This window comes from Aedes aegypti, chromosome 1 (genome assembly GCF_002204515.2).
Source record: "Aedes aegypti strain LVP_AGWG chromosome 1, AaegL5.0 Primary Assembly, whole genome shotgun sequence".
Classification (NCBI taxonomy): domain Eukaryota; kingdom Metazoa; phylum Arthropoda; class Insecta; order Diptera; family Culicidae; genus Aedes; species Aedes aegypti.
The window spans coordinates 265351943-265375123 of record NC_035107.1 but is presented as its reverse complement, the minus strand read 5'-3'; the positions used below and the strand labels follow the sequence as shown (position 1 = coordinate 265375123).

The 23181-nt window shown below is 36.6% G+C and overlaps 1 protein-coding gene across 7 annotated transcripts in view; it reads left to right on the top strand.

Annotated features, from left to right (window-relative positions):
- The window catches only part of LOC23687451 (cGMP-specific 3',5'-cyclic phosphodiesterase), a 311454-nt gene that overhangs the window by 70930 nt on the left and 217343 nt on the right, over positions 1-23181 (top strand). For 6 of the 7 annotated variants that reach the window (XM_021837701.1, XM_021837705.1, XM_021837704.1 and 3 more), the window contains one exon: positions 21578-21781. Coding sequence is in view for 1 of the 7 variants with exons in the window: in XM_021837708.1 (XP_021693400.1) it covers positions 21777-21781 (5 nt within the window). In the remaining 6 variants the exon portion in view is untranslated. The remainder of the gene's footprint in view (positions 1-21577; positions 21782-23181) is intronic. The other variant, XM_021837702.1, reaches the window with a different exon arrangement.

Below are 23181 nucleotides of genomic sequence, written 5' to 3'. Positions count from 1 at the left end.
CCCCATAGGAGCAAGCGACAAGATCAAAGGATCAAACACTACTAACGCGTTCTGCGACCCGCGACACTATTCCTTCTGGCCACGCGAGCGGTGAAGCAAGCGTCAAGGTCGAAGGATCAAACAGAACTGCCGGACCGATTCACTTTTTCACTTTTTTCCAACCGACGCGCGACATGTTCGATCCTGCCCTCATCATGGTTGCCACATTAAAATCTGTATTTTTTCGATGGAATATCTGTATTTCTGTATCTTGGAGAAAAATATCTGTATTTTAAATCTGTATCCCTAAAAATTGATATTATCATGAGAATATAACAAGAAATTCAGGAAATTACCAATCATTTGTAACTGCAATGGTAAAAAGTTACAACTCAGCTTAAATTTTGAAGTTTTGAAATATATGTATTTTCATTTATGTTCAAAAATCTGTATTTATCTGTATAATTTTGTCAAAATTCTGTATACAGAATCTGCATATCTGTATTATTCCATAATATCTATAATCTGTATATACATATCACAAAATATTCGAGAAAATCTGTAAAATACAGATAAATCTGTACATGTTGCAACCCTGCTCATCACTCGCTTTCGTAGGAACAAGCGTCAAGCTCGAAGGATGAAACAGAACTCAATGGTTTAGAATAGCATGACAGTTGAAAAAATAACGCTATCTCTTTAATTATGTAGAGTGGTTGAGCCATTTAGAGTTGAAATGTAATTGTTTGTGTCTTTTAAGTGATTTTCAATTCTGAGAGTGTTACATATTATAATTCTTCTAATTCTTTTTTTCTTTATTATTGAGACTTTCAGCCCAAGGCTAGTTAACCTCATATACCTAATTATTCTTGTCAAAATAAAATGAATAGGTGTACCCTTAGTCCATATAGTCATACTACACACTCACGATTTGCTTGTTCGGTACTTTTTATACTGGGTATGAATTGTTTCATAAGAAATACTGAACATTCAGCTCTTTGATTGAAAACTTCTGAACTTCTGAAATTTTTGCTTTTTACCGAACTACGGTAGCTCTCAGACCCATTTCGACCCTACACGGCAACAAGGACCTACTCAAACCTGAGTTGTTTAGACGCGAAATCATAGTTTAGCCCAATAACCCAAATTTGGCTAAATTTCCAAGGCCACCATTAGGCACTTTGCCTTTGAAGCCATAAGAAAAATTTACTTAAATTTGGTTAGATTCAACGCAAAATACAGTTCATTCAACCCAAGCTTGATAATAATGCATTTACCCAAATTTGGCTTATTGGGCCAAACCTAGGGGGTGCGGACTCCAATATTTAGGTTGTTCAAATTGAACATAATCTTTTCCACGAGTGCTAACCGTTGTTTGTTTGCTTGTCTCGCTGGAAAACACATTCAAAGCGCACTCTTAAAATGCTTCACACAAAGCTTAATCAATTCAATGCAGGTGATTTCCCCAATAAACAGACGTATTCAGAAAGTTTCTGGCCGTATGTTGATTACATATTTGAGAAAAAATGTTAAAGGCCTCTGTATAATTTGAACTAAGCAAAACTTTTCTTTAACAGTTGGCAGCCATTGTGTTGTATAAATTGTATAACATTTTAATCGTGACGAAATCATGTCCGAATATTCCTAGGCAAACTCGGATCATTTTTACGAAAAGTTTTGTTTGACAGCAGCCTGGCTGCTTGTTGATTTTCATCGCATCCCCCAGGGCCAAACTACCCCCATTGGGTAGTTGCAGCTCTCTCTATTTTTGACAACATTGGTGGGGAAGAGAAAAAATACCGAACGATTTTGGGTAGAGAGAATAATCGATATACTTAATTTTGGGTAAAGTTAACTCAAAAATTAGGTCAATTTTTATTCCGTGTAGTATAGCAACGTAACAGAACAGGTTGAATCTCAGTAAAAATAATTAACGACTATTCAGCCGTTGAAGTACTTTGCTGACTTGTCGTCAAAATCAAATGAAAACAAACTGATGCGCATGCGGGAATATGTCAAACGAGAATCTCCTGTCCTCCTATTTTGTACTTTATCGTGGTAAGTAGTCGAAATATAGTGACAAAATCGACCATTTTAAACAAATATTTAAATTTGGTTGGTTTTCATACAAGAGGTAATTTCGTCACCACCATTGAGTTTTCCTCTTGTATTAAAACCAACGAAATAATAATGGGTAGTGCTTCGTAAAGCCCAAGCAGGACAATTCGGTTTTGCGTCGTTCGATAGATTTTGCTCAAGGTTTAGCGCGTTTTTTCGTCACCGGCGATTTTTTTTTGCCTGTTTTGGAGCGTTTTGCTGGGTAGTGCTTCGTGGAGCCCAAGCAGGACAGTTTGGTTTTGCGTCGTCCGATAGATTTTGCTCAAGGTTTCGCGCGTGTTTTCGTCGCCGAAGATTTTTTTTTTGGAACGTCTTGCTGGGTAGGTATTTGGGAAGGCACAAGCAAGACGATTTGTTTTCGGAACGCCAAGAAGTTTTGCTGTCAGTGTCAGTTTTGTGTTCAGTCGAGGATGGATTACCAACTGGTGAGTTCGTTTCATGCTTGTGATAACACATTTTTTCTTGAAAGCGTAACTTTTGAGTAATATTAAAACAAACTGTGTATGGTTCGTTACTATAAGTGTCGGCATAATGCTTTTTTCTTATACAATTTCAATATGCATATATTTTTCTCTTTTTGACAAAAGTTATCTTTTGAATTGGTCGACATTGTGAATGTTGACGTATTTTTTAAAACTTCTACCATATCGAGACAAATTGCACAGTAATACTCATATGTAATTTTCAAACAAACTATGTATAGTTCGTCACTACAAGTGTCGGCATTATTCCTCTTTCATATAATTTAAATACATGTAATTTTCAGTTTTCGTCATTAATAAAAACATCTTTTGAATTGTTCGACATTATAGATGTTGACGTATTTTTTAAAGCTTCTATCAAAAACTTCTCGAGACAAACATACAAAACTAGCTTTAAATATGAGTCGTATATTTCCCCCTTGTCCATGGATCGCATCATCGACCAGAGGTGACTCCCAGATCTTTTCCTCCCTCACTAATAAACACCCTTCCCGTGGTGATTGTGGAGATGCAGAGGTATTCTCGGTCTCTAGAAGCAACAATCATTACACCCTAACATTCCTTCCCCATCTCAACTGACATTAAGAACTTGGCCGGCTCCGTTATTGATCAATAATATTCAGGCATTGCAGAATTCGCTCTCATTTGAGTATGAAGCACGATCAAAGCAAGCAAAGAAAAACATTCCATCTGTTGCGGTCCACGATCGTCATTGTATCGCAAGGTGTAACAAGTTTGATAAATGGAAGCAGCGAGCGAGAGCCCCAAAGAGAGAGAGAGAGAGATGATAAAAATCATTTTTCCCGCTTGTTTACCGTTGGGGATAGGTGTTTTTCTTTACTGGCACGATAAACAATCCCCGAACTTCCAATAGCTATAGTGTCCCCCAGGGTTGGAGCATGTTTCGAGGGGTTTTATCATGCACTGCTATCCCCCCAATCTGATCAAAGTTGTAGCATTATACGATAAACAGTCTCTCATAATGTGCAGCATGTTATGATAGTTACAGAGAGCGATACGTGAGAGATTCTCTCAATCTTCTCAGGATTCAATCCCTGATAATATTAGATCTGCTAAAATTGCACTTCGAGAGTAAGCGGAAACTCCCATCCCTTATTCATTTGGATCGTAGTGCAATTCTTACCAGTTCCGATCAATCACGGAGTAGCATCCATTGACATGTACAGTTAGTCTATGCTATGCTATGCTATGTATGAAAACCAACGAAATAATAATGATTTTGTTCCACGTTTTTCGACTACTTCCATTGAGATAAGAGCATATGGTAGATGTTTATTTTCACGAAAACTGCTTGATAAGGGACATGTCCATGTCGATTGGGGTTTTTATTAGTATTATTTTTCAAATAACAGAATCCGGAAGAACCAAGAGCGAATCATGTACAATTTAACTGATTAAGTCACAACTCGATTTTGTTTCCAAAATTTAACAATATAAATAGCCTATTTATATCAATATTTTTTAGGATATTTTTCTATGTTGACACATCAAACCCATACGACCCAAATGCTCACAAAACCTTGACATGGGAAATGTGTTAATGTGACCAAATATGTTCTTTAAGGTGAAGATGAATCGAAGCCAAAGTTCAAATTTTCAAGAACACGGATCTGGAGAACCGAACATCTGTTCAAGCTGAAAACTTAATCGTTTGGTCACTAGCTGGTGGTGACCAATCGATTAGGTTTTCAGCTCAAAGTGATGTTTGGTTCTCAAGATCCGTGCTCTTGAAAATTTGAATCTTGGCTTCGATTCATCTTCACCTTAAGACCTCTTCCATCTTCTTAGATCAAACTATGCGACGGTGAAAAGTTCATTATCAGAGTAAGGGGAGATCTCCCAATACCACGCAATTGAGACGTTAAATTCTGAACTAAAAACCTACAGTGTATCGAATGCGAAATTCGGCATTGTATTTTGATGACGTATTTAAGTACGAAATGTGTCAATCTCGGAAGGTGACCTCCATTACTGGATACAATCTTAATAGGTCTCGGAGAAATTAATTAAGTGCCTCATTTCATGTTTGTATTTCAGGAATGTTTTCTTCAAACTTGCTTCAGCAATTGTCAGTTTTTTGTTATCTAAGCTGTAACAACGGCTTTCTCCACTTTTTGACGCATGTAAGATAATGGAGTTGTGAAGTAGTGTTTGATCCTTTGGAGTGAGCAACAGAATCAAGACCAATCGTGTCCGGTTCGCATTGCAAGCCGGTTCGTTATTCATTGAGCCCGTATTTGTTAGTAGTGTTGATGACGAAATAGAAAGAGATTTGGAACTAACACAATGGAATATCAATTGGTGAGCTCGTTTATTTTTTCTATTTCAATCGAATGAAATATTTTTACAGCGCACTTCTTCATCATGAAAATGATATGAATGTTGCGTTTGAGCGTTTGTATAAAAGAAAATGATAGGTTCGACATTCCATGTGCTGGCGCACTTTAATTCATGTTTTACATAATAGATAAGGACGCATACTTTTACTTCTATTTTTTGCAATTATGCAACTTTGAATGGCTTGACACAAAAAGTGCCGACGTTTTCTTTGTAGACTGATTAAGGACTATGTTGATTCATGTCCCGTGAACCGAACTGCTTTCCAAACGAAAACGTCCTTTATTCTTTTTACAAACTCTTTGGATGATTCGTCACAAGGAGTGTCGCAATATATTGTGCTCAAGAGAATATAATAAGAGTAATCTATTTAAATATAAAATTTTTAAAATCGAGGTTACATGAATCGGGTGGTAGGTCATTTGGCATAAAGTCGTTTGGCATAAAGCCGTTTGGCATAAAGTCGTTTGGCATAATGGTCATTTGGCATAAAGTCGTTTGGCATAACGGTCGTTTGGCATAATGGTCGTTTGGCATAATAGCCGTTTGGCATAATGAGTCTGAAACCAAGAATTTCTCATTTTTTCGTTTTTACCTTTCTATTGAATCTTTTGATGACATCAGGCTTATTTTGGAGTCAATTGATACAAAATGACACTTTATTCAACAACCATTCGCTCCTGAATAAATTAAAGCTTATCAGGAAAGTTATTGTCAATAGTATTTTATTATTTATCCAGAAATTACCCTTCTTTCAAATATTAATTCCTCACACTCAGATTTTTTTCATGATCTCGTGTGCGAATCTCAGTTTCCAGATTTTAACCGAGACTCAGCTAACAAATTGTCCGGTTGCTTAGCAACGCAGCATGATTTACTGAACTCGGCTCTTATTTGCTGAGATCCTAGGAAATTTGTTTGCTGATTACTCGGTTGTGCGGATCTCGGTTAAAATTAGACGAGATTCGGCATTTTAAACTAAGTGTGTTCTTTTGAGTTTTGCTATTGGAACAAATTTTTGCACTGAAGATTTTTATATATTTAGCACAAATTTACCCGTCTTTTAATTGTTCTATTTTTTTTCTAAATATGATGCAATTATAATAACCGTTCTGATTCAAATTCCGGACAGCTTCAAATTCCGGACACTCAACTTTGTATGGGAAAGGTTTCAATTTAAATGTTTCAAAATTTGCCGTTCAAAAGCTCACAATATGGAGACTCGTTTTATTTAGATTTTTACATAGCAATCCATGAAAATTAACAATGCTCAACTAGTTTTGACGTTTTTCTAACGGCTGGTAGTGTTTATTTAAAGATTTAACATTCCCAACTTTGCTTTTCACGAGCTGTCCGGAATTCGAATCAAAGCGTCCGGAATAAGAAGCAAAAGTGAGGTCATGTCCGGAATAAGAATGATGAAAAGGACACACATTTCTATTTATTTAAATTTATTGGAGATGTGGAATTCAAATCTTCACCTTCCATTCGAGAGGTAAGTGTCTTGATAGCATAACAACGTTGAGGTATCATATAGATTGATTTAATGTAGTAGAAGCATTAACCTAAGAATGCTAATGTCGCTGCTGATCGTGTTACCAACATCTAGTTTGCCACGAACTGACAGCGTGAGTACCGGGCCTCAAAGTGTCAAAATAATTTTAAAAACCAAAACAACGATATGGTAGTGAACAAACAATAAAAAACCATAATTTAAGGTAATAATAATTAAAATCAGTTTTGTTAGAACAGCGCCACTAGCGTTCTACTACTAATATTTCTATTTTTAATGTATATGCTTTTAGATGGCTAACACTTCGAAAAGGGCTTAAGTGTCCGTAATATGAATCAAAACGGTATAGGTATGAAAATTGTTGATTTTAAATTTCAATAAATTTCTCCTTCTTTTATGCATAGGCTGTTCTTTGAAGCTATATTTTGAAAGTATTTTTTTTGTTTCCAACTGACAAAAGGGCGGCAATCGATAACATTGATCTGCTCAAATTATCAGCGAAAAGAGAAATCGATTACCGCAGTTACTTCGATGGGTTGTGCTTCTTTTCCCCAAATGTCGGTTCCCTGAATGCCATTTCCCCGAATATCCCGTTTCCCCGACTAGCCCACCTCCCCGAAAAGTTTTTAGCACTCATAATTGTCGTAACATTATACATTTCATGGTGGTGAACTAACTGACCATCTAATATGCACCCTTCTTTATTTAATTGGCGGTTCTTTCGAGTTTTACCGTCCTCACTATTTTTACCAACATGTGTATAGCCGAGAATAACAGAATACTTCCTTCTTTTGAATGTTTATCGTTCTTTCTTGTCACCACTTTTCGGCGAAACCTGTCATTCGAGGAAATGGTATTCGGGGAAAAGTAGCACAACCACTTCGATGATTCTGTCTTTTCGTTATATTATGCCGAAATATTTTTTTGCGTCCATTCTTCTAATGGTTTATTATAAATTTTGCCTTCTTTTAAAAATAGGCTGTTCTTTATATTTATACTGTTTTTAATTTTATTATTTAGGAAACCTAAATGTTAACTATTTTATCAATTCTTGCCAGATGTGTTGTTCGAATGATAATTACTTTAGAACCTGGCAATTTTCAACATATACTTTTTTGGGGCAAACGCGTGATCTCCTTCCGAGGTATGCCGGATAAAATATTATTTCAATCACGAACTATCCCTTCTCTCGATAACAGACGGTGTTTTTGTTGTACACCTTCAAAATTAGAATTTACATTGAACCGTTGAAAAGTTTTGCCACAAATATTTTCTTTTAAAGATGTGTTGTTCATTTGACCTATGCTGTGAACAGACTTTTTTGCGTAAGAGCCTTAAGCATTTTAAACGAAAAATAATCAGCTCTTGTATATAGGCAATTTTTGCATTAAGTCGCATTGATAGATCTTTGGACTATAGCTTTAGATATTTTGTAAAAAAAAATCCATTCTTTTATCAAGTAATTTCATCGAGTGTTACGTCCAAACTGGGAAAGAGCTTGATCTGCAGCGAAATATTGTATGAGTGTTCCCTTGATGAATAACTGCGAACTTTCTTTGCCAATTTACTGTTTCGAATTTGTTTAGCGCAACAAGCTCAAAGATACTCTATGTTCTGAGATGTAGAGACCCGTCACGAGTTTAATTTAGTGATGCTCTCTAATGTCACATTAATTTTTGAAATTCTTAGTTTGGAAAATCTTTGAACGAACACCACGCTTGTTTAGAACCTACCAACATTTTTTGCTATGGGCTCGGTGGTGTTGATCTCGGTAAAAGCTTAAACAATGCCGATATTTATTTTAAGTCAATCATTATGCCAAACGACCATTATGCCAAATGACCATTATGCCAAATGGCCATTATGCCAAACGACCATTATGCCAAACGACTTTATGCCAAACGGCTTTATGCCAAACGACCTTATGCCAAACGACTTTATGCCAAACGGGGTACAATCCATGAATCGTATTACTTAACCTGAATTCACCCAGACTGTGCAACTTCTGAATCCTTCCCACTAACAAAACATCCTTTCCACGACAACCATGAAGATGCAGAGATACACTACCCACCAATCGCATCGCCTAGTATTGCAACACCCCAGTTGAATATATCAGCACCCCTCAAAAAGTTTAGCATCAACTAAATATAATATTTATGATGTAATATCTTGAAATCCTTACTTTCTACAAAGTTGCAATCTTCAACAAAGTTGTTCAAAAGCATTGTGGCGTACATGCGTAATTTGATCTAGCTCATGATCCCGCCCACTTAGAAAGTTCGTGTCTTCGGCAGTTGTTCAGAAGCTTGAAAGCAATTTGAGGCAGCACTGTTTGGTTAGAAATTCTGTCGCTACGTTGTTGCTATTCCAGTATCGCCAGATCAGCTGCACTTACACAAGAAACTAACCGAATGACTGCTTGGGACAAACAGACCAATGAGAAGAAAGGGAAGGAATAGATGATGCATTTAAAAATGGCCCACAGTAGATTGGATATGTCCCTGCATCTACACTATATGGGAAGGTGTAGGGGTGGTAATATTATAGCAGAGGACTTGCTGTTTGGTTAGCAGACTGCCGTTGTATCAGGCGTATGGAAAGGAGTGCTATAATGATGGAAGAATGAAAGCGTAAGGAAAGAGTTTTTGTCTGTCTCTGGTTCTAGAAAATGCTATGAACTGTGATAAGTCAACTGTGATATATTAGGAGTAGAAGATAGAAGCAAGTGAAAGATACAACAAAAAAGTACGAGGAAAAAGGTGGGCCTGGGATTGAACCCATGACCTTCTGCTTATGAAGCAGAAGCGATAGCCTTTAGATCATCAACCCCGTCAATAAAACAGGAAGTTGTGATACAGGCTCCAAACTTGACCATTTTTTATGAAAATCGGCTATAGTTTACTTTATTCTTGCGGTTGTAGGACAAAAGTCGAAGGACAGAAGGTCGAAGGACAAAAGGTCGAAGGACAAAAGATCGAATGGACAAAAGATCGAATGGAAGAAAGGTCGAATGGACAAAAGGTCGAATGACGAAAGGTCGAATGGAAAAAAGGTCGTATGGACAAAAGGTCGAATGGACAAAAGGTCGCATAGAAAAAAGGTCGAATGGACAAAAGGTCCAAATTGTACCGTTGAAAAGATTATCGTGCACTTAGTTGCTGACATTTTGACCACAAGTTTCTCCATTCTCATCTGAAGTTTTTCCTTCTTTTAAATGATAGCTGTTCTTTAGAATTACCGTTTGAAGCAATAATTTGTATAAATGCTATTATTTTTCAAACAAAAGAATATTTTTTTAAACGTCAATTGCTATTATTTTGATACTCCATAGCATAGAGTAATTATTATTAGCTTTTTATGTGATACAGAGCTTTTTATGTCAATACAGAGTTTTGTCCTTCTTTGAAACATTGGCTGTTATTTTGAAGATATCAGCTGTTCTTCATAGATTTTCATTTACATCTTGCCTGTATTTGTTTTTTTTTTCAATTGAAATGTTGCCTAATATAAATATCGTCTGTTCTTCATGCTTTAGAGTGTTTATGGGAATTTAAATTGCATTTTTAAGAAAGGATTTTCCTTCTATTGAAGTTTTGCTGTTTCAAGGGCTATGCATTAGAGTTTTATCTGACTGTTGGTTTCGACTGATTTCAATCAGCATCAGAGACTAATAATCTTTTTTTTTCTGGAATTATGTAGCAACTAGGGTAGGGTCTGCTTCTCAGCTACCCAAGCATTTACTGAGAGCTTTCCTGATAATTTGATCATTTTTGCATTTGTGCATCATGCTTTTTATTAGGAGATGCTCTGCAACCCGAACCGTTTAAAGATAATTCAAGGAATGCGGATGTGATGTCGCACCACCGACGACCTGAAACCTACCCATGCTCTGAATTGAGGTTTACACAAAACACATACATTACCTGAGTACAGGCTTATTTCTCTACGGACCCACGTGATGGTTTTACTTCGAGGAGAGGCTATTGCATATAGCACTTTAAGAGAAAAATAACCATCATCGATTTACAAATTTTCAAAACCTTTTTTTTTTGCTCAAAATCGAAGCAATTCAATAAAATCTATCATTACATTGCACTTGCTATCTGAAATACGATGAAAGATTTTCATAAGGATTAATTGAAATTTGAACGGAAAAACTAGATTTTAATTTTTGATGATTGCTGATGATTGAATGATGGATTCTTGAGCCTTAACACATGCAGCAGAAAAAGCCTAGGCCAACTGCTTCTCCTAGCCGCCTTGAACATTGTTACAGGGAACCAGCCTCGGCAGTGCGAACCTATCGAGTGGTATGCACCTCAATACACTTAGAGTTACATAATTCTCAGGAGAACATAATAGTAGTTTACGGAACAAGTTGCAGAACGATGATTTTTACAGCACGAGTGGTAAATTTACAATTGCAATTGTGACGAGTGCTGTAAAAATCGAGTTCTGCAACGAGTTACGTACAACATTTTTTGCAATTTCGTCGAAGATCACTTGAGAGCATCAGAAATTATATCGGAATGCACTCACCTTTGTTTTACAATTTCTCAAAAATTGTTGTGTAATGATTCATTACGCAACTCAAAACAGTTGCGTAATGAGAAAGCGTTGCGCAATGAATCATTACAGCACTGATTTCAGTTGCGTAATGACTATTCCCGCTCTGCATACTTCAGTGCAGGAAAGTAGGCCGTTTTATGACAGATTGGCGTGATGAAAAACAGCCTATTACGATGACAAATTGCAAAAATGAACTAACGAGTCTCCAACTAAATCGCCTTTCAACGCATCAGAAGCATAGTGTGCTGCGCTAGCTGAAAATTCGCGAAAATTATGAGAGCGCGCGCTTGGGGAGATTCATTACATGTGCTGCTTGGTGCTAGGTTCGCCATCGGTATCCAAGTTGTAATACAACTGCTTAGTAACGAAGAGTTTCTACAACTATTTTTACCCCTTTATGCAGGTGCCTAGATGGTCTACATGAAACGGTCGAAGACGCGCAATCCGTAAGTTACAATTTCGATTCTCGTTTTAAAATTTTGTCCTCACATCAATTATTGCGCTGTTTTTCAACAGCGCATGCAACGGAGCGCATGAGACGCATTGAGAAATATCTCAAGAAAAACGAGGAACACCAACATAAGTCTCAAAATTTACAGTGTACGGGCGAGCCTGAAAGGAATGTGGCTCTTGCAGGCTACAGCACGTACACGGTAACTCTGGATGCACTACGACATGAAAAGTCTATCAAAATTCCACCCTGAAAAGATCGTTGACCAGCTGAAATTGGACCTCCCTCAGCACGGTCTTTCTGAAAATATGCGCTTTTTCGTCACGTCTGTCTTAGCTGTAGCGCTTGGGCTTCGTTTATTGACAACTTGTTTTTATCTACAGAGTATAGCCTTTTGTTCTTCATAAATTTTTGTCTATTCGACTTTTTGTCCATTCGACCTTTTGTCATTCGACCTTTCGTCCTTCAACCTTTTGTCATAGATTCTATTCTTGCCAGTTTCGTAATTATAAAGGATTTTACATATTTCTTCGTAAATTTTCTTCCTGCCATTCTTCATTTTTTGGAGTGTAGAAAGCATTCAATTGAAGCTTTGCAATACTTGATTACAATAGGAGATGTAAAATAAAATTAAATATGTTTATTTTTTTTTCATTTTTCAAAATTATTTCATTATTTCAAAATTTAATTGCATTTCATTACTTTTGTTTATTTTATAATCATGTCTCATTTTCAAAAGTATTGATATCCCTGGAGAATTTTTCGGCTTCGCAGTCACCAAAGCAATTATTATTTTTCTTGCTTTCAACGTTTCGTTGTTTATTACACCTTCTTCAGGGAACTAGAACTTATTATAACGATAGAATTTTTGCTGATAGTGAAAGAAGATGGGGTTTTGACCTGCTTATGAAGGACATAGTTTTGAAATAGAAAATTAGGAAATGTTTGTAGGTTATCGTTTAGGTTTTCTCCCAGAGAAGACTGAAAAAAAAATTGAAAAATTACAGTTTTTTCAACCACATTTTAAAATTTAGAGGTGGTAGACAATTTTTAAATGTTTAAATGCATAGTACTCGACTAGGCAGAGGGCTTAATACGGTTCTTTTTGTGAAACAGTGTAAAAATTCGATATCGCATTACTGCAGTGGTCACAAAGATCATTTGATTCTGCTTCAATTCGTCTCGAACCACTTTTCTTCTGAACAAGACACATAAACCATCCACATAAAGCACGTGGCTTCAGTCAAGCAGAGGAACAAAATTCCTTACCATACAATGTCGGTTGCTACTAATGTTACGGCAGTAACAAAACCGGGCAATTTCGTGAGCAGTTGTATTCCATCTTCACCTCGAGGTTTTTCCCCTGGAGAGCTCGCTTGAAAGTCCTCATCTTGTGCGCCCGAGATGGCCTATTCGAGACTTAGAATAGCATGTGTATCCACAAAGTTGCCTCTCAAAAATGCGGAGGATGCGACAGCGGAACGAAATACGAACGTTCAGGGTATGAGTATCCTGCAGCCGGTAGGTGTGCTGGAAGCAGGATTATCTTTATTGATTTACATAATATATCTGAAAATAATGTGAGACGTTGTTTTGTTGATTTGCATAAGAATGAAATGTAATCAACTTTGCCAGATTGAATCACGGGTGATTGAGAAAGGAAATCTGTACATCAAGTGTTCAAATATTGATTTTTGGATGATCCTAACGAGTGAAAAATGCAACGTTGTCTGTTCCTTAGGGTCATGTTGAATTTAAATTCAATTCGAGGATATTTCGCATGATTCAAATGGATTTTAGTTTTGTTTTTGCTGTTTTGGACAGAAAATAAAACAGGAATTGGCTCATCATCAAATTATACATTCTTCCCTAATGAAAAAAGCTACAAATTTTGTGTTGCTACTCGAAATGGTTTACTTAGCATTTTCATCGATCATATCCGATTACGTTTAAAGCGGTGTTCTAACAGTTCAAAGATTTATTACAAAAGTTACAGTCCATCAAAGTTGTCTGGGGTCATATTGAAGGTTCTATTATTCTGATTATGATTATTTTATTCTGGTTACGTGAAGCACAGTCAGTTACCTAGTCGATGAAGGTTATAGCTGAACGAATAAACATACGCAGCCTAATTCGAACTCACAAATAAGAACCAGAGCTGACCCTTACTTGACTTTTCGACCAAGCGCAATAAATCTAAAATTATATACAGAATGTCGACGCAATAAAACATCAACTAACTGCTATGCCAACAAAGTGCTGCATCCCATGCTCGGAGGGATGTTTAATTGATTACCTCCCACATGCCAAAGGCAGCCACGCAGGCTGACAGAGCCACACACCACGACGGAGTTCTCGGAGCACCGATTCGGCACGTATGCCATTACGGCCAAACTGTCAAACTCGAGCGCCCATTCCGTCCGATTTTGGGGCCCGATTCGCGGAAGTGTTTATTTACCCCGCTCGACGCTTATAGATTGTAATGGGTCATATTTTCCGCTTATTGTTAGCTCGGCTGTCATCGAAGCCCTTCCCGATGGGGGGATTACACTAGGTTTATTATAGATTCTGTTACTAAGTTAGAACGATTGTGTTTATTACAAAATGTGTTATAATCTGGTATGTTATTTGAAAACGAAAATACCAAAAAATATAACCAAATTCATCTCTATTAGACAAGATGGTAGCAATATGTATTATAATTAGAACAAAATTATAACACAATATGTGTTTTTTTTACATAATGATGCATTACTTATTCATGAATATCTTCATATCAAAGAAAGAGAACACGGGTTTCAGTGTTCAAAAAGATTTAACACAGATTTATGACAATTTAAAACATGCTTAAGGTGAAGATGCCACAAAGGCACATCTTAAGATTGTTATTTGTATCGAATTCTGATACCATTCACTGGTCGGATAGTGCTTGTGTTCCTATGGCGTCACCGTTGCTGGTGAGCTTTAAGCTTTGTCTTATGTATATTAAAGTCCCGCGGTGTAACAATGGATCTCAATATTGAATCTTCTCATTGCATTACCTTCGTTTGGGTTTGTCAGTACCTACCCGAAGGACCACCACTCTCGGAGTGTTTCATGGAACTGACGGAAGTATGTTTGGCCTTGGGACCATGGTGACAGACCAGGGTCGCTGCTGACGATTGGAATTGTTATGTCCATCATCATCATCGTCATCGTACTTGTCTACCAGGTTGTTGAAAGGTGAATCCGGTGGAAAAAAGCGCCTACAGCAAAACGTAAGAAGATGTACAAGAAGAGAGATACTGCTCGGTTGTTCCTACATTTTTAGCTTTCCTTAAAGATGAGCTTGTCCTATGCAATGCTGATACCCGTTTTGGTTTGTAAAGATTGATTGCCCTAATTCTTAAAAAATGGGGTTGCCATGTCTTTTAATTTTTGTGTAGGTTTGAGATTTATTATTTTGAACAACAGAACAAAATAGCTATAATTTGAAAAATTTGAAAAATGAACCACAGTGCAGACGGATAGATGGTGACAAGGTTGTACCAATTTAAAAACACTTGAACGCACAAAACAATTTTGAACAGAATGATGGTTCACATAAACGAAATTCAATTTATGAAAATGAACAGTTTGGATTCCGACATGGACATTTGACCACTCATCAAGTTTTTTACGTGTAACAAATATGATTCGTTCCAACAAATCTGAAGGATTTTCTACTGGTCTGCATCAAGTGTGTTCAGCAAATCTGTTCAAAATGAAAAGTTCGAAAACTTTGCTGAAATAATATATAATTAGGTTGATAGCAAAAATTTTCTAAATCGCTAGTGTCATCGGGAAATGCAGCGGGAAATTGAACATTTTTCTACTGTAATTGTCGGTTTCCATAAACAATTTTGCTATTTTCAAGGCATCTTGCCTACAGCAGCTGTTCAAAATGAAAAGTTCGAAAACTTTGCTGAAATAATATATAATTAGGTTGATAGCATTTCAGTCTCTCCATAGTAGTTCAGTTCCCATTGCCACTCCATGGAATTCGCAGATACCTCCAGCACACGGGGCTATTTTCCCACTCATATCCAGCGAACCGTAAACGGCAACATAACGATAGCAGTAATAGCATATTTTGTTCTACCCCAAGGACACACCCACACCATCAGCATAGCCAACGACAACGACGACGACCAATTGTCTCTTTTTCCAACCCGTCATTACTAAGATTGGGGCAAAGTGCTCACCAACTATGCGCGCTTGAAAGGTCCCAGGAAAAAGGCGAGCAAAACGTTGACAAGGACTAATAGCTGCGTCATCCTGATTTGGTCTGAAAAGGTTCGGCCCTATTGGGGGGGAGGGCGGTGAACGAAAAAAGCTACAACGTCCGGTCATTTGGTTTGCAAACTCAGTGGAAATGCTGAATGGTGCACGGATCGGTACCCTAATAATCCTTTAGGGAGAATCGAATCGAATGGAAAACTCATTTACCAAAAGCACTACCCATCATTTATCTCCATTTATTTATAGCGTTGGCTTAGTATTTTAAAGGTGGCGAATTTCTTGAGAATGTATAATGTTTGAGAGAATTGAATAAGTGATGACCCATGCCCAAAATATTTTTTATTACACTTTTGTTGAAAACGATGAATACCGACATCGTTTCACTGCACACTAAACAACAAATTGTAAAAACCTTACTGTTATTTGAAGGATAGAAGGTTGAAGCCCGCTGTTCAACCTCAAGGCTGTACATGAAGACTTTAACTAATTTTAATGTATATGAACGGATTTTGTGCTTGAGCATGATTGCACGACTATGGTTGCTACTCCAGGGTCGCGAGATCAGCTGCACTTACACAAGGAACCAGATGACTGCTTGGAACTAACATCCACCCTCAATGTATAAGCGCTGATGATCTTCTATTTTAGGAAACAATTGCGCCTGCCGCGTCACAGTGCACTATCTATATTTGCATAGTCGACGTAAGCGCCAATATAACCAAAATGATTATTTGTTCTGGAGTATTTGAATTATAAGAGGAAAACGTATTAACATGTGCACATACAACAACTTATCCGAAAAAAAAATCAGTTTGTAGAGAGCTTCAGTAAAAATTCCAAGATTAAAATCTTGGAGAAAACGTTGATGGATTCCCAGTGAATTTATTGAAAAAAATAGCTATTGGATCCTAGTGCAGTTCCGACAGGCGTGAGTTTCACTGGCTTTGCTGACTGTGACTTGCTTTGCTTGGCTACTGCAGCGTGAATCTCAGAACTTTTCCCAACTCTGGTCAAAACTACCTGAAAGAACCGTGAATCAAATAAAAAAGCGCATTATCAATTAAACGGTTTGTTCTTATTCATAAAAAGTTATGACAAATACTAAAACCATTTCGACCAATGGACTATTCGGAGAAACGGGGTATTCGGAGAAGAGTCGTTCAGGGAAATTACTATGGTGGGGGGAGGGAAGAAGAAGCACAACCACAAGCGAGTTTTGGAAACTGAATTTGGTGTACTTTCTGTTAGAGTTCCAAAATGAAAATCTAAAACAAAATCAGGATTTCCTTTAAGAGTGTATTCAGATCTATATATATATATATATCAGCTAGTAGGATCTTTGTCAGAAATAGGAATGATTCGAAATTAGAATTGATCTAAGACTCCAATAATAATTGAAGAATCTATCACGATGCAATAATTTTATGAACATGAATGCTGGAGACAATATCTGATAAAATTAAACACATAGCTCTTGTTATAGTCACCAAAATGGGTTTGATAAGTGAAATTGATGGATAGCGCCGACAATTTTTGTTGCATAGGATTTATTGAATGTAGCGCGGTTGTTGCACGACGGCCAGATCCATTTCTCGAGCGCGTGTTGAACACTAATGGGGACTTTGCATCTGAAAAGAAAAGCAATCGTCTATCTCGATGCGTGGGATATTTCTTGTAAGAAATGCTCTAGCAAAGCATTTTCCAGTTGAAAAGAAGTTTCAATTAAAATTGAGCTCACTGTAAAAAATAGCTAAATAAAAAAAATTAGTCACCGTATAACTATAGTAAATGAGCTTAAAACTATTTTGTATTCTTGTTAAATGTATTCTGGGATTGTTCCGGAAATTGATCTAAGATTATAAATTGAATCACTTTAGGATTCTTCATGAAATTCCACTGCTCTCTGGGATTCTTCTTAAAATCCTTCTGGGATTCTTCGGAAAATCTCACTGAGGTTCTTCCTGGAATCCCTCATCAATTCTTTCTTAAATTGCTCTGAGATTTACTTTTTACGAAATCCTTTTCGAAATGTTCCATCTAAAACTCCTCTTTTGATTATTCCGGAAATGCTTTTGGGATTCTGCCGAAAAAGTTTCTATGTTTGGGATGGAACTTTAAAAAAAAATCTTTGGTTTTTCGGAATACCTTCTGGAGATTTGTCCAGAAATCTTTCTGGTTTTCTTACAAATATTCCTCAGGATTTCTTCCGGAAATCTATCTGAAATTATAATACTAAACGCTTTGAATTTTTTACAGAAATGCATCAATAATTCTTTCTGAATTCCCTGGGACTTTATTGGATATCCCTCTTAGGTTCTCTCAGGATTAATCCGATTCTTCTAGAATTCTCCGGGAAATCCATCTGAAATAATAGCAAAAAAAAACTATTCTTTCACTGTCAAATCTTTTGAATGGAATACATTCTTAAGATTCTTCCGGAAACCTCTATGGAATATTTCCGGAAATCTTGTTGAAATCCTTCTAGATATCTCTTGATGATTTATTTATCAAACTTTTTTATGGAAATCCATCCAAAATTTTCAAGAATTTTTTCAGACATTCTTTGGAAATCTTCCTGGCTTTTTTTTGTAAATGCTTCTTCAATTCAAACTGAAATCCTGCTTTATCTTTTCCAAAAATCTATCTTGGAAAATTCCGAATATTTGTTTGTAATTTCGATATTTTGATGCAATCTCTCTGTGATTCGTCGAGAAATGTATTTGAATTTTTTTGTGATTAATTAGTCAATTTCGTTGTAAATTTACTGCAACTCTCGGTGGTATCTTTAGAAAATCCCTCCTGAATTGAAATGGAAATCTTTTTAGAAAACTTCTGCACATTCCTCTGGGAGTCTTAAAAAATACCACTGAGATTCTTACGGCATTTTTTTATAATACTCTTATGAAAGGTACTCTGAAATAGTTCCGGAAATTCCGTTCGAAATTATTCCGTATACTGGAGTTCTTCCGGAAAATTTCCAAGAATTCTTGCAAAAACCCTAGGAATTTCCTGAAAATCTTACAGGGAATCTTCCGAAATAACTTCTGAGATTCTTTTGGATATCACTATGAAATACATCCGAAAATACATTTGTAATTTTTTCATAAATCATCATAGAACTGTTTCAGATTTTTACGGAAATCGTTAAATTAATTATTCCTGAAACTCCCCGAAATTCGTTCAGAAATCTCTCTGATTCTATCGCAAGTTATAGCAGGATTCTCCCGAAAATCCTTCTACAATCCCACAAAAATTCCTAGATGGTTTTTCAGAATGATTCCAGAAAGATATTCGGGAGAGTCTTAAAATTATTGTCTGAAGAATTCCAATGATATTTGCGGAAGAATACCAAAAATAATCACTGTAGAATTCAAGGAAAATTTCCTGTAGCATCTTTGCATGATACATGACAGACTCGATTATCCGGGATTCGATTATCCGGAATTTTAGACTCGATTATAAATTTTTAAATTTAAAATTTTAAATTTTAAATTTGGTATTGCAATAAACACTATGAATAGTTTTGCAATTTTGAACGTATTTAAGAATAGGGGGTTTGAAAAAGTGTTTTTTGTGTATGCTGGTCAAGCATTTTTTCTTCTTCTCAAGACCCCTACTGTTCCCAGAAATCATTTCTGGCCATGCCACCGCGTCATATAAATAAAACAACGAAAAAAGATAATATTACTACTTTCGGATGGCTTTCTCAGTCTAAAAGTCAAAAGACTTTTTTTTTTAAGTCGTTGCAGTGTTGTGTGTTGTGTCATAATATAGAATCCGTCGTCAAACCTAAAAATTCAAACGCAGGCATGATAAAGCGCTCTCCGTCGCCAATCAGACGACAATCTATCTTTAACGGGAGATAGATAGATACACCCCTTGAAAAAGGCCAAAACCCATCGGCCGAAACGTCGGGAATGTAAAAAACATCGTTTTTCGACTTCCAGACTGAGAAAGCCATCCGAAAGTAGTATTCTAGTTCCAGTCGAAATTGCCATTACTGATAATATTTAAGTTCTTTTATCGCAGATTTTGATTTTTCTTTTAGTGATTCGACTATCCGGTGAATTCGATTATCCGGAGTAAAAAAAAAAACAATAAACTGTATAATCGAGTCCGACCTGTATCTGGGTGGTATAGTATTTCCGGATGAATTTCAGAAGGTTTTACGGAAGACCTGTTCTTCGCTAATTCCAGAAAAAAAATCCGAAAGAATATTTGGAAGAAATTATGAAGGCTTCCAGCAGGATTTCCGGAAGAAATCTAGGGGTATTCCAGAATAATTTCCGAAAAAATCCTAGGGAGATACTCGAAAGAGTAATAAGAAAGATTTCTTGAATAATTCAGGAGGAATGCCCAGAAGCATCCTAGAAGTAATTCCGGAAGAACTTATAAAAGGATCTTTGAAAAAAATCTTGTAGGAAGTATTTAGAGCATCCTCAGAAAAATTCCTCCAAAGATATCCGGAAGCATTCCAATAGCATTTTCCAATAAGGGTAGTTTAGTAGAATTCCAAAAGGGGTTTCGTTAGAATCCAGAGCTTCAAATAATTTTTGTTTTTTTTTTTTTTCAATTTTGAACAATGTTTTTTTTTAATATACTGACTTTTTCGATAGTCCAAAAACCCAGTTTTTTACCGCACAGTTTGGGTTTGCACCTTTTCTTCAACAGTCCCATGCTCCAATCCCAGCGCGGGACACCTAATTGATTTAGAACGCATTATTCCCAGTCTTTTGACGTACACTCCGCTAGCTACATTGTTTTATCGCTAAACTTGAACCGCACGGTGCCGTCAAAAAGAATAATGATCAATAACGAATCAGTTCCATATTGCGTTTCTTTGTATCGAGTTTCGGTGTTCCTGACTGCTGGAAGTTTTTCTTTCGCGAGTGAACACGCCGGATGCGTTGGACCATGCTTCGTCGATTGCGTTCATAATTTTCAAAGAAATTTCTTGCTTCTTTGTTGGAGCAATCACGCGCGAAAAAATGGGATCAAAGGCATTATGAGCCCACGGCTTGGTGGAGTTATCTTCTTTGAGCTCGTCCGTCGGTACCATACCTGGAGAAAGCATATGCGCCTGTCGAGGTAAAAAGCTTTATGGCTATGCACAAGTCGAGATGGTTTTTCACGAAATGGGGGAAATTTGCCCAGTTTTTCAAAAGATGAGTGAAACCGAAAAAGGCAAACAACAACACCTGTTATTCTTTTATCCGTGCTGATGGCAAATTTTCTAAATTGAAGGCAAAATGGCATTTCAAGCTGACTGAACAGGAAATTGATAAATTTGTACACACCTTAGTTTTTCTATGCATAACAGTTATAGTTGATCGGGAAAAAGACTTCCTGCGGACCAGTTATTGGAACGAAAAGCCTCAATTTCGTTACCAACAAAAATGACCGGCGGCTTGTTACAATTGTAACATTCGCTTCTATAAGAGGAAGCGAAATCAGCAGTACCTTCTTTGCACGAATTTATATCCACAAAATTAAATTAAATTTGTGAAATGATCATACTTTCGAACCTTCTGATCAGACTATTTTATAAAATAATCTAATATATTATTAGGTCTTCTGACTTTTTTTAAACTTGTACAATAATTTTTGCTTGAAGCTTTGTTAGTTTTACATTTAGCGATGCAACCCTTGAAGCGAACAAATCATGTTGACTCGGTAATTGAATCACAACAATTCTCATATTTTTCCACCCACCAAAAATAATCGCCATGATCCCACTCGCTATTTTCACTTTAATTCATCCAATGCCACCCCCCGCCGTAGTAAATTAGCAAAAATAATATTTTCTCTACTTTCTCTCTCTCTCTGTTTTTCTTCACATTGCAGGTTTTTCCCAGTAACCACCAAAATGGACTACATGAACTGCTACTATTGCTACTGCTACTGCTACTGCTGCCGTCGGTTACCATAGTAGTGGCTGACGCATTGTGGACCACCCACCGAGTTGTAAGGGCGGGGAACTTACATAACTTGATTATCTTCCCGTTGCGTTTGTCGTCGTCGGGATCGTCGGTCCTGACTTTGTATGACGTGAGTTTGGATAGGGGGAGAATATTATCGTGCCCTATGAAGAGAATAACTATCGCCAATGGCCAATAAAATAATTCGAAACGAGCAATATTTGAGTATAGATGAGCAATAAAAACATGCATAATAGCATTTTTTTTTGCTCATAGCACTTCAGTACTAGAATTTTTTTAGTGAAAAATAAAAAGTTGCGCTTGAGATCTTTCCAAATAGCAATAATAATTTTACTGTTTTTAGAAGAATCTTTATGATGAATATGAATCTTTAGTGCTTATTTTAATTTTTTCATTGGTGTTTTTCAAAGTTTTAAGTTTCTAATTTTTCATTGCTTATTTTCATATATTTTTAAGCTGGTTTAATTTTTCTTATTGCAAAAAAAAACAAATTGTTTATGTCTAGTTATTTTATTGGCTTCTTTTCGATAAAACAAAAAGTGTTCCCCTTCATTAATTACTTGTCAATTTGGCTACCGTCTGGACATCACAGTGCGTGCGTGTGTTCGTCCTGGAACGAATTCCTGCTGTGAAAAACGTGCGTGCGTGCATAAAATGGTTGCCTGCGTAGGTGCTCTCACGCATTACGTGGGACGATCAAACAAGTGAAACGAAAAATTGGATCAATATTGCAATGCACGGGGCTCAACTCGCGTTTAATTAAAATTGTCACGTAAAGGCGGTATGGGGAGGTAGTCCCGGCAAGGACAGAGGTTTCCAGCTGTTAAGTGTGTGTGTATGTGTGCTTCTATTGTATGTGCTTTGATGACTGAGGCTCTTGGATTTCAGAATTTTTCACAGGAACATGGTCGCTTGATTATGTGAGCACTATGTGTCTAATCTGTGCACGACATTTTCATTAGTTTGAAACGTCCTTACAGGTTTAACCCTTCCCGTATAATAATGTCTGTTTGTGACACGAAACGTTCAACATGAGCGTCGTGCTACTAACATTTAATTTTCTCCCTTCTGAAATGCTTTCATTTCGATGGCCTTTGCAGATACATATGTAGTTACTTTGATCATTCAGTTTGAATCATGTGAAAAATCTTCAAAGAACTTCATTTAAATGAAAATGCGCCACATGAGCTTTCGGAGGTTTAAAAATATGAACGTATTCATACGATTTTTGATTTTTTTTTTGAATGAGTTGAAAAAACTTTGAGTTTCAAACAGGAAATCCATTTGATGCTGACTGTAATTAAAAGCAGTAAAATAACCCATTGGAGAGCAATAAAAATTGTGAAAATACACATTAACGAATACACAACTATACTACAGAACATGGTTATTCTTTGCGTTAGCTCTTTTCTTATTGGCTAGGCAAACATTCCATAAAGTTGGTATTTATGAAAATGATATTATCTTTATGCTATTATCTGCTCTTTTAGTAGTTTCTAATAAAATATG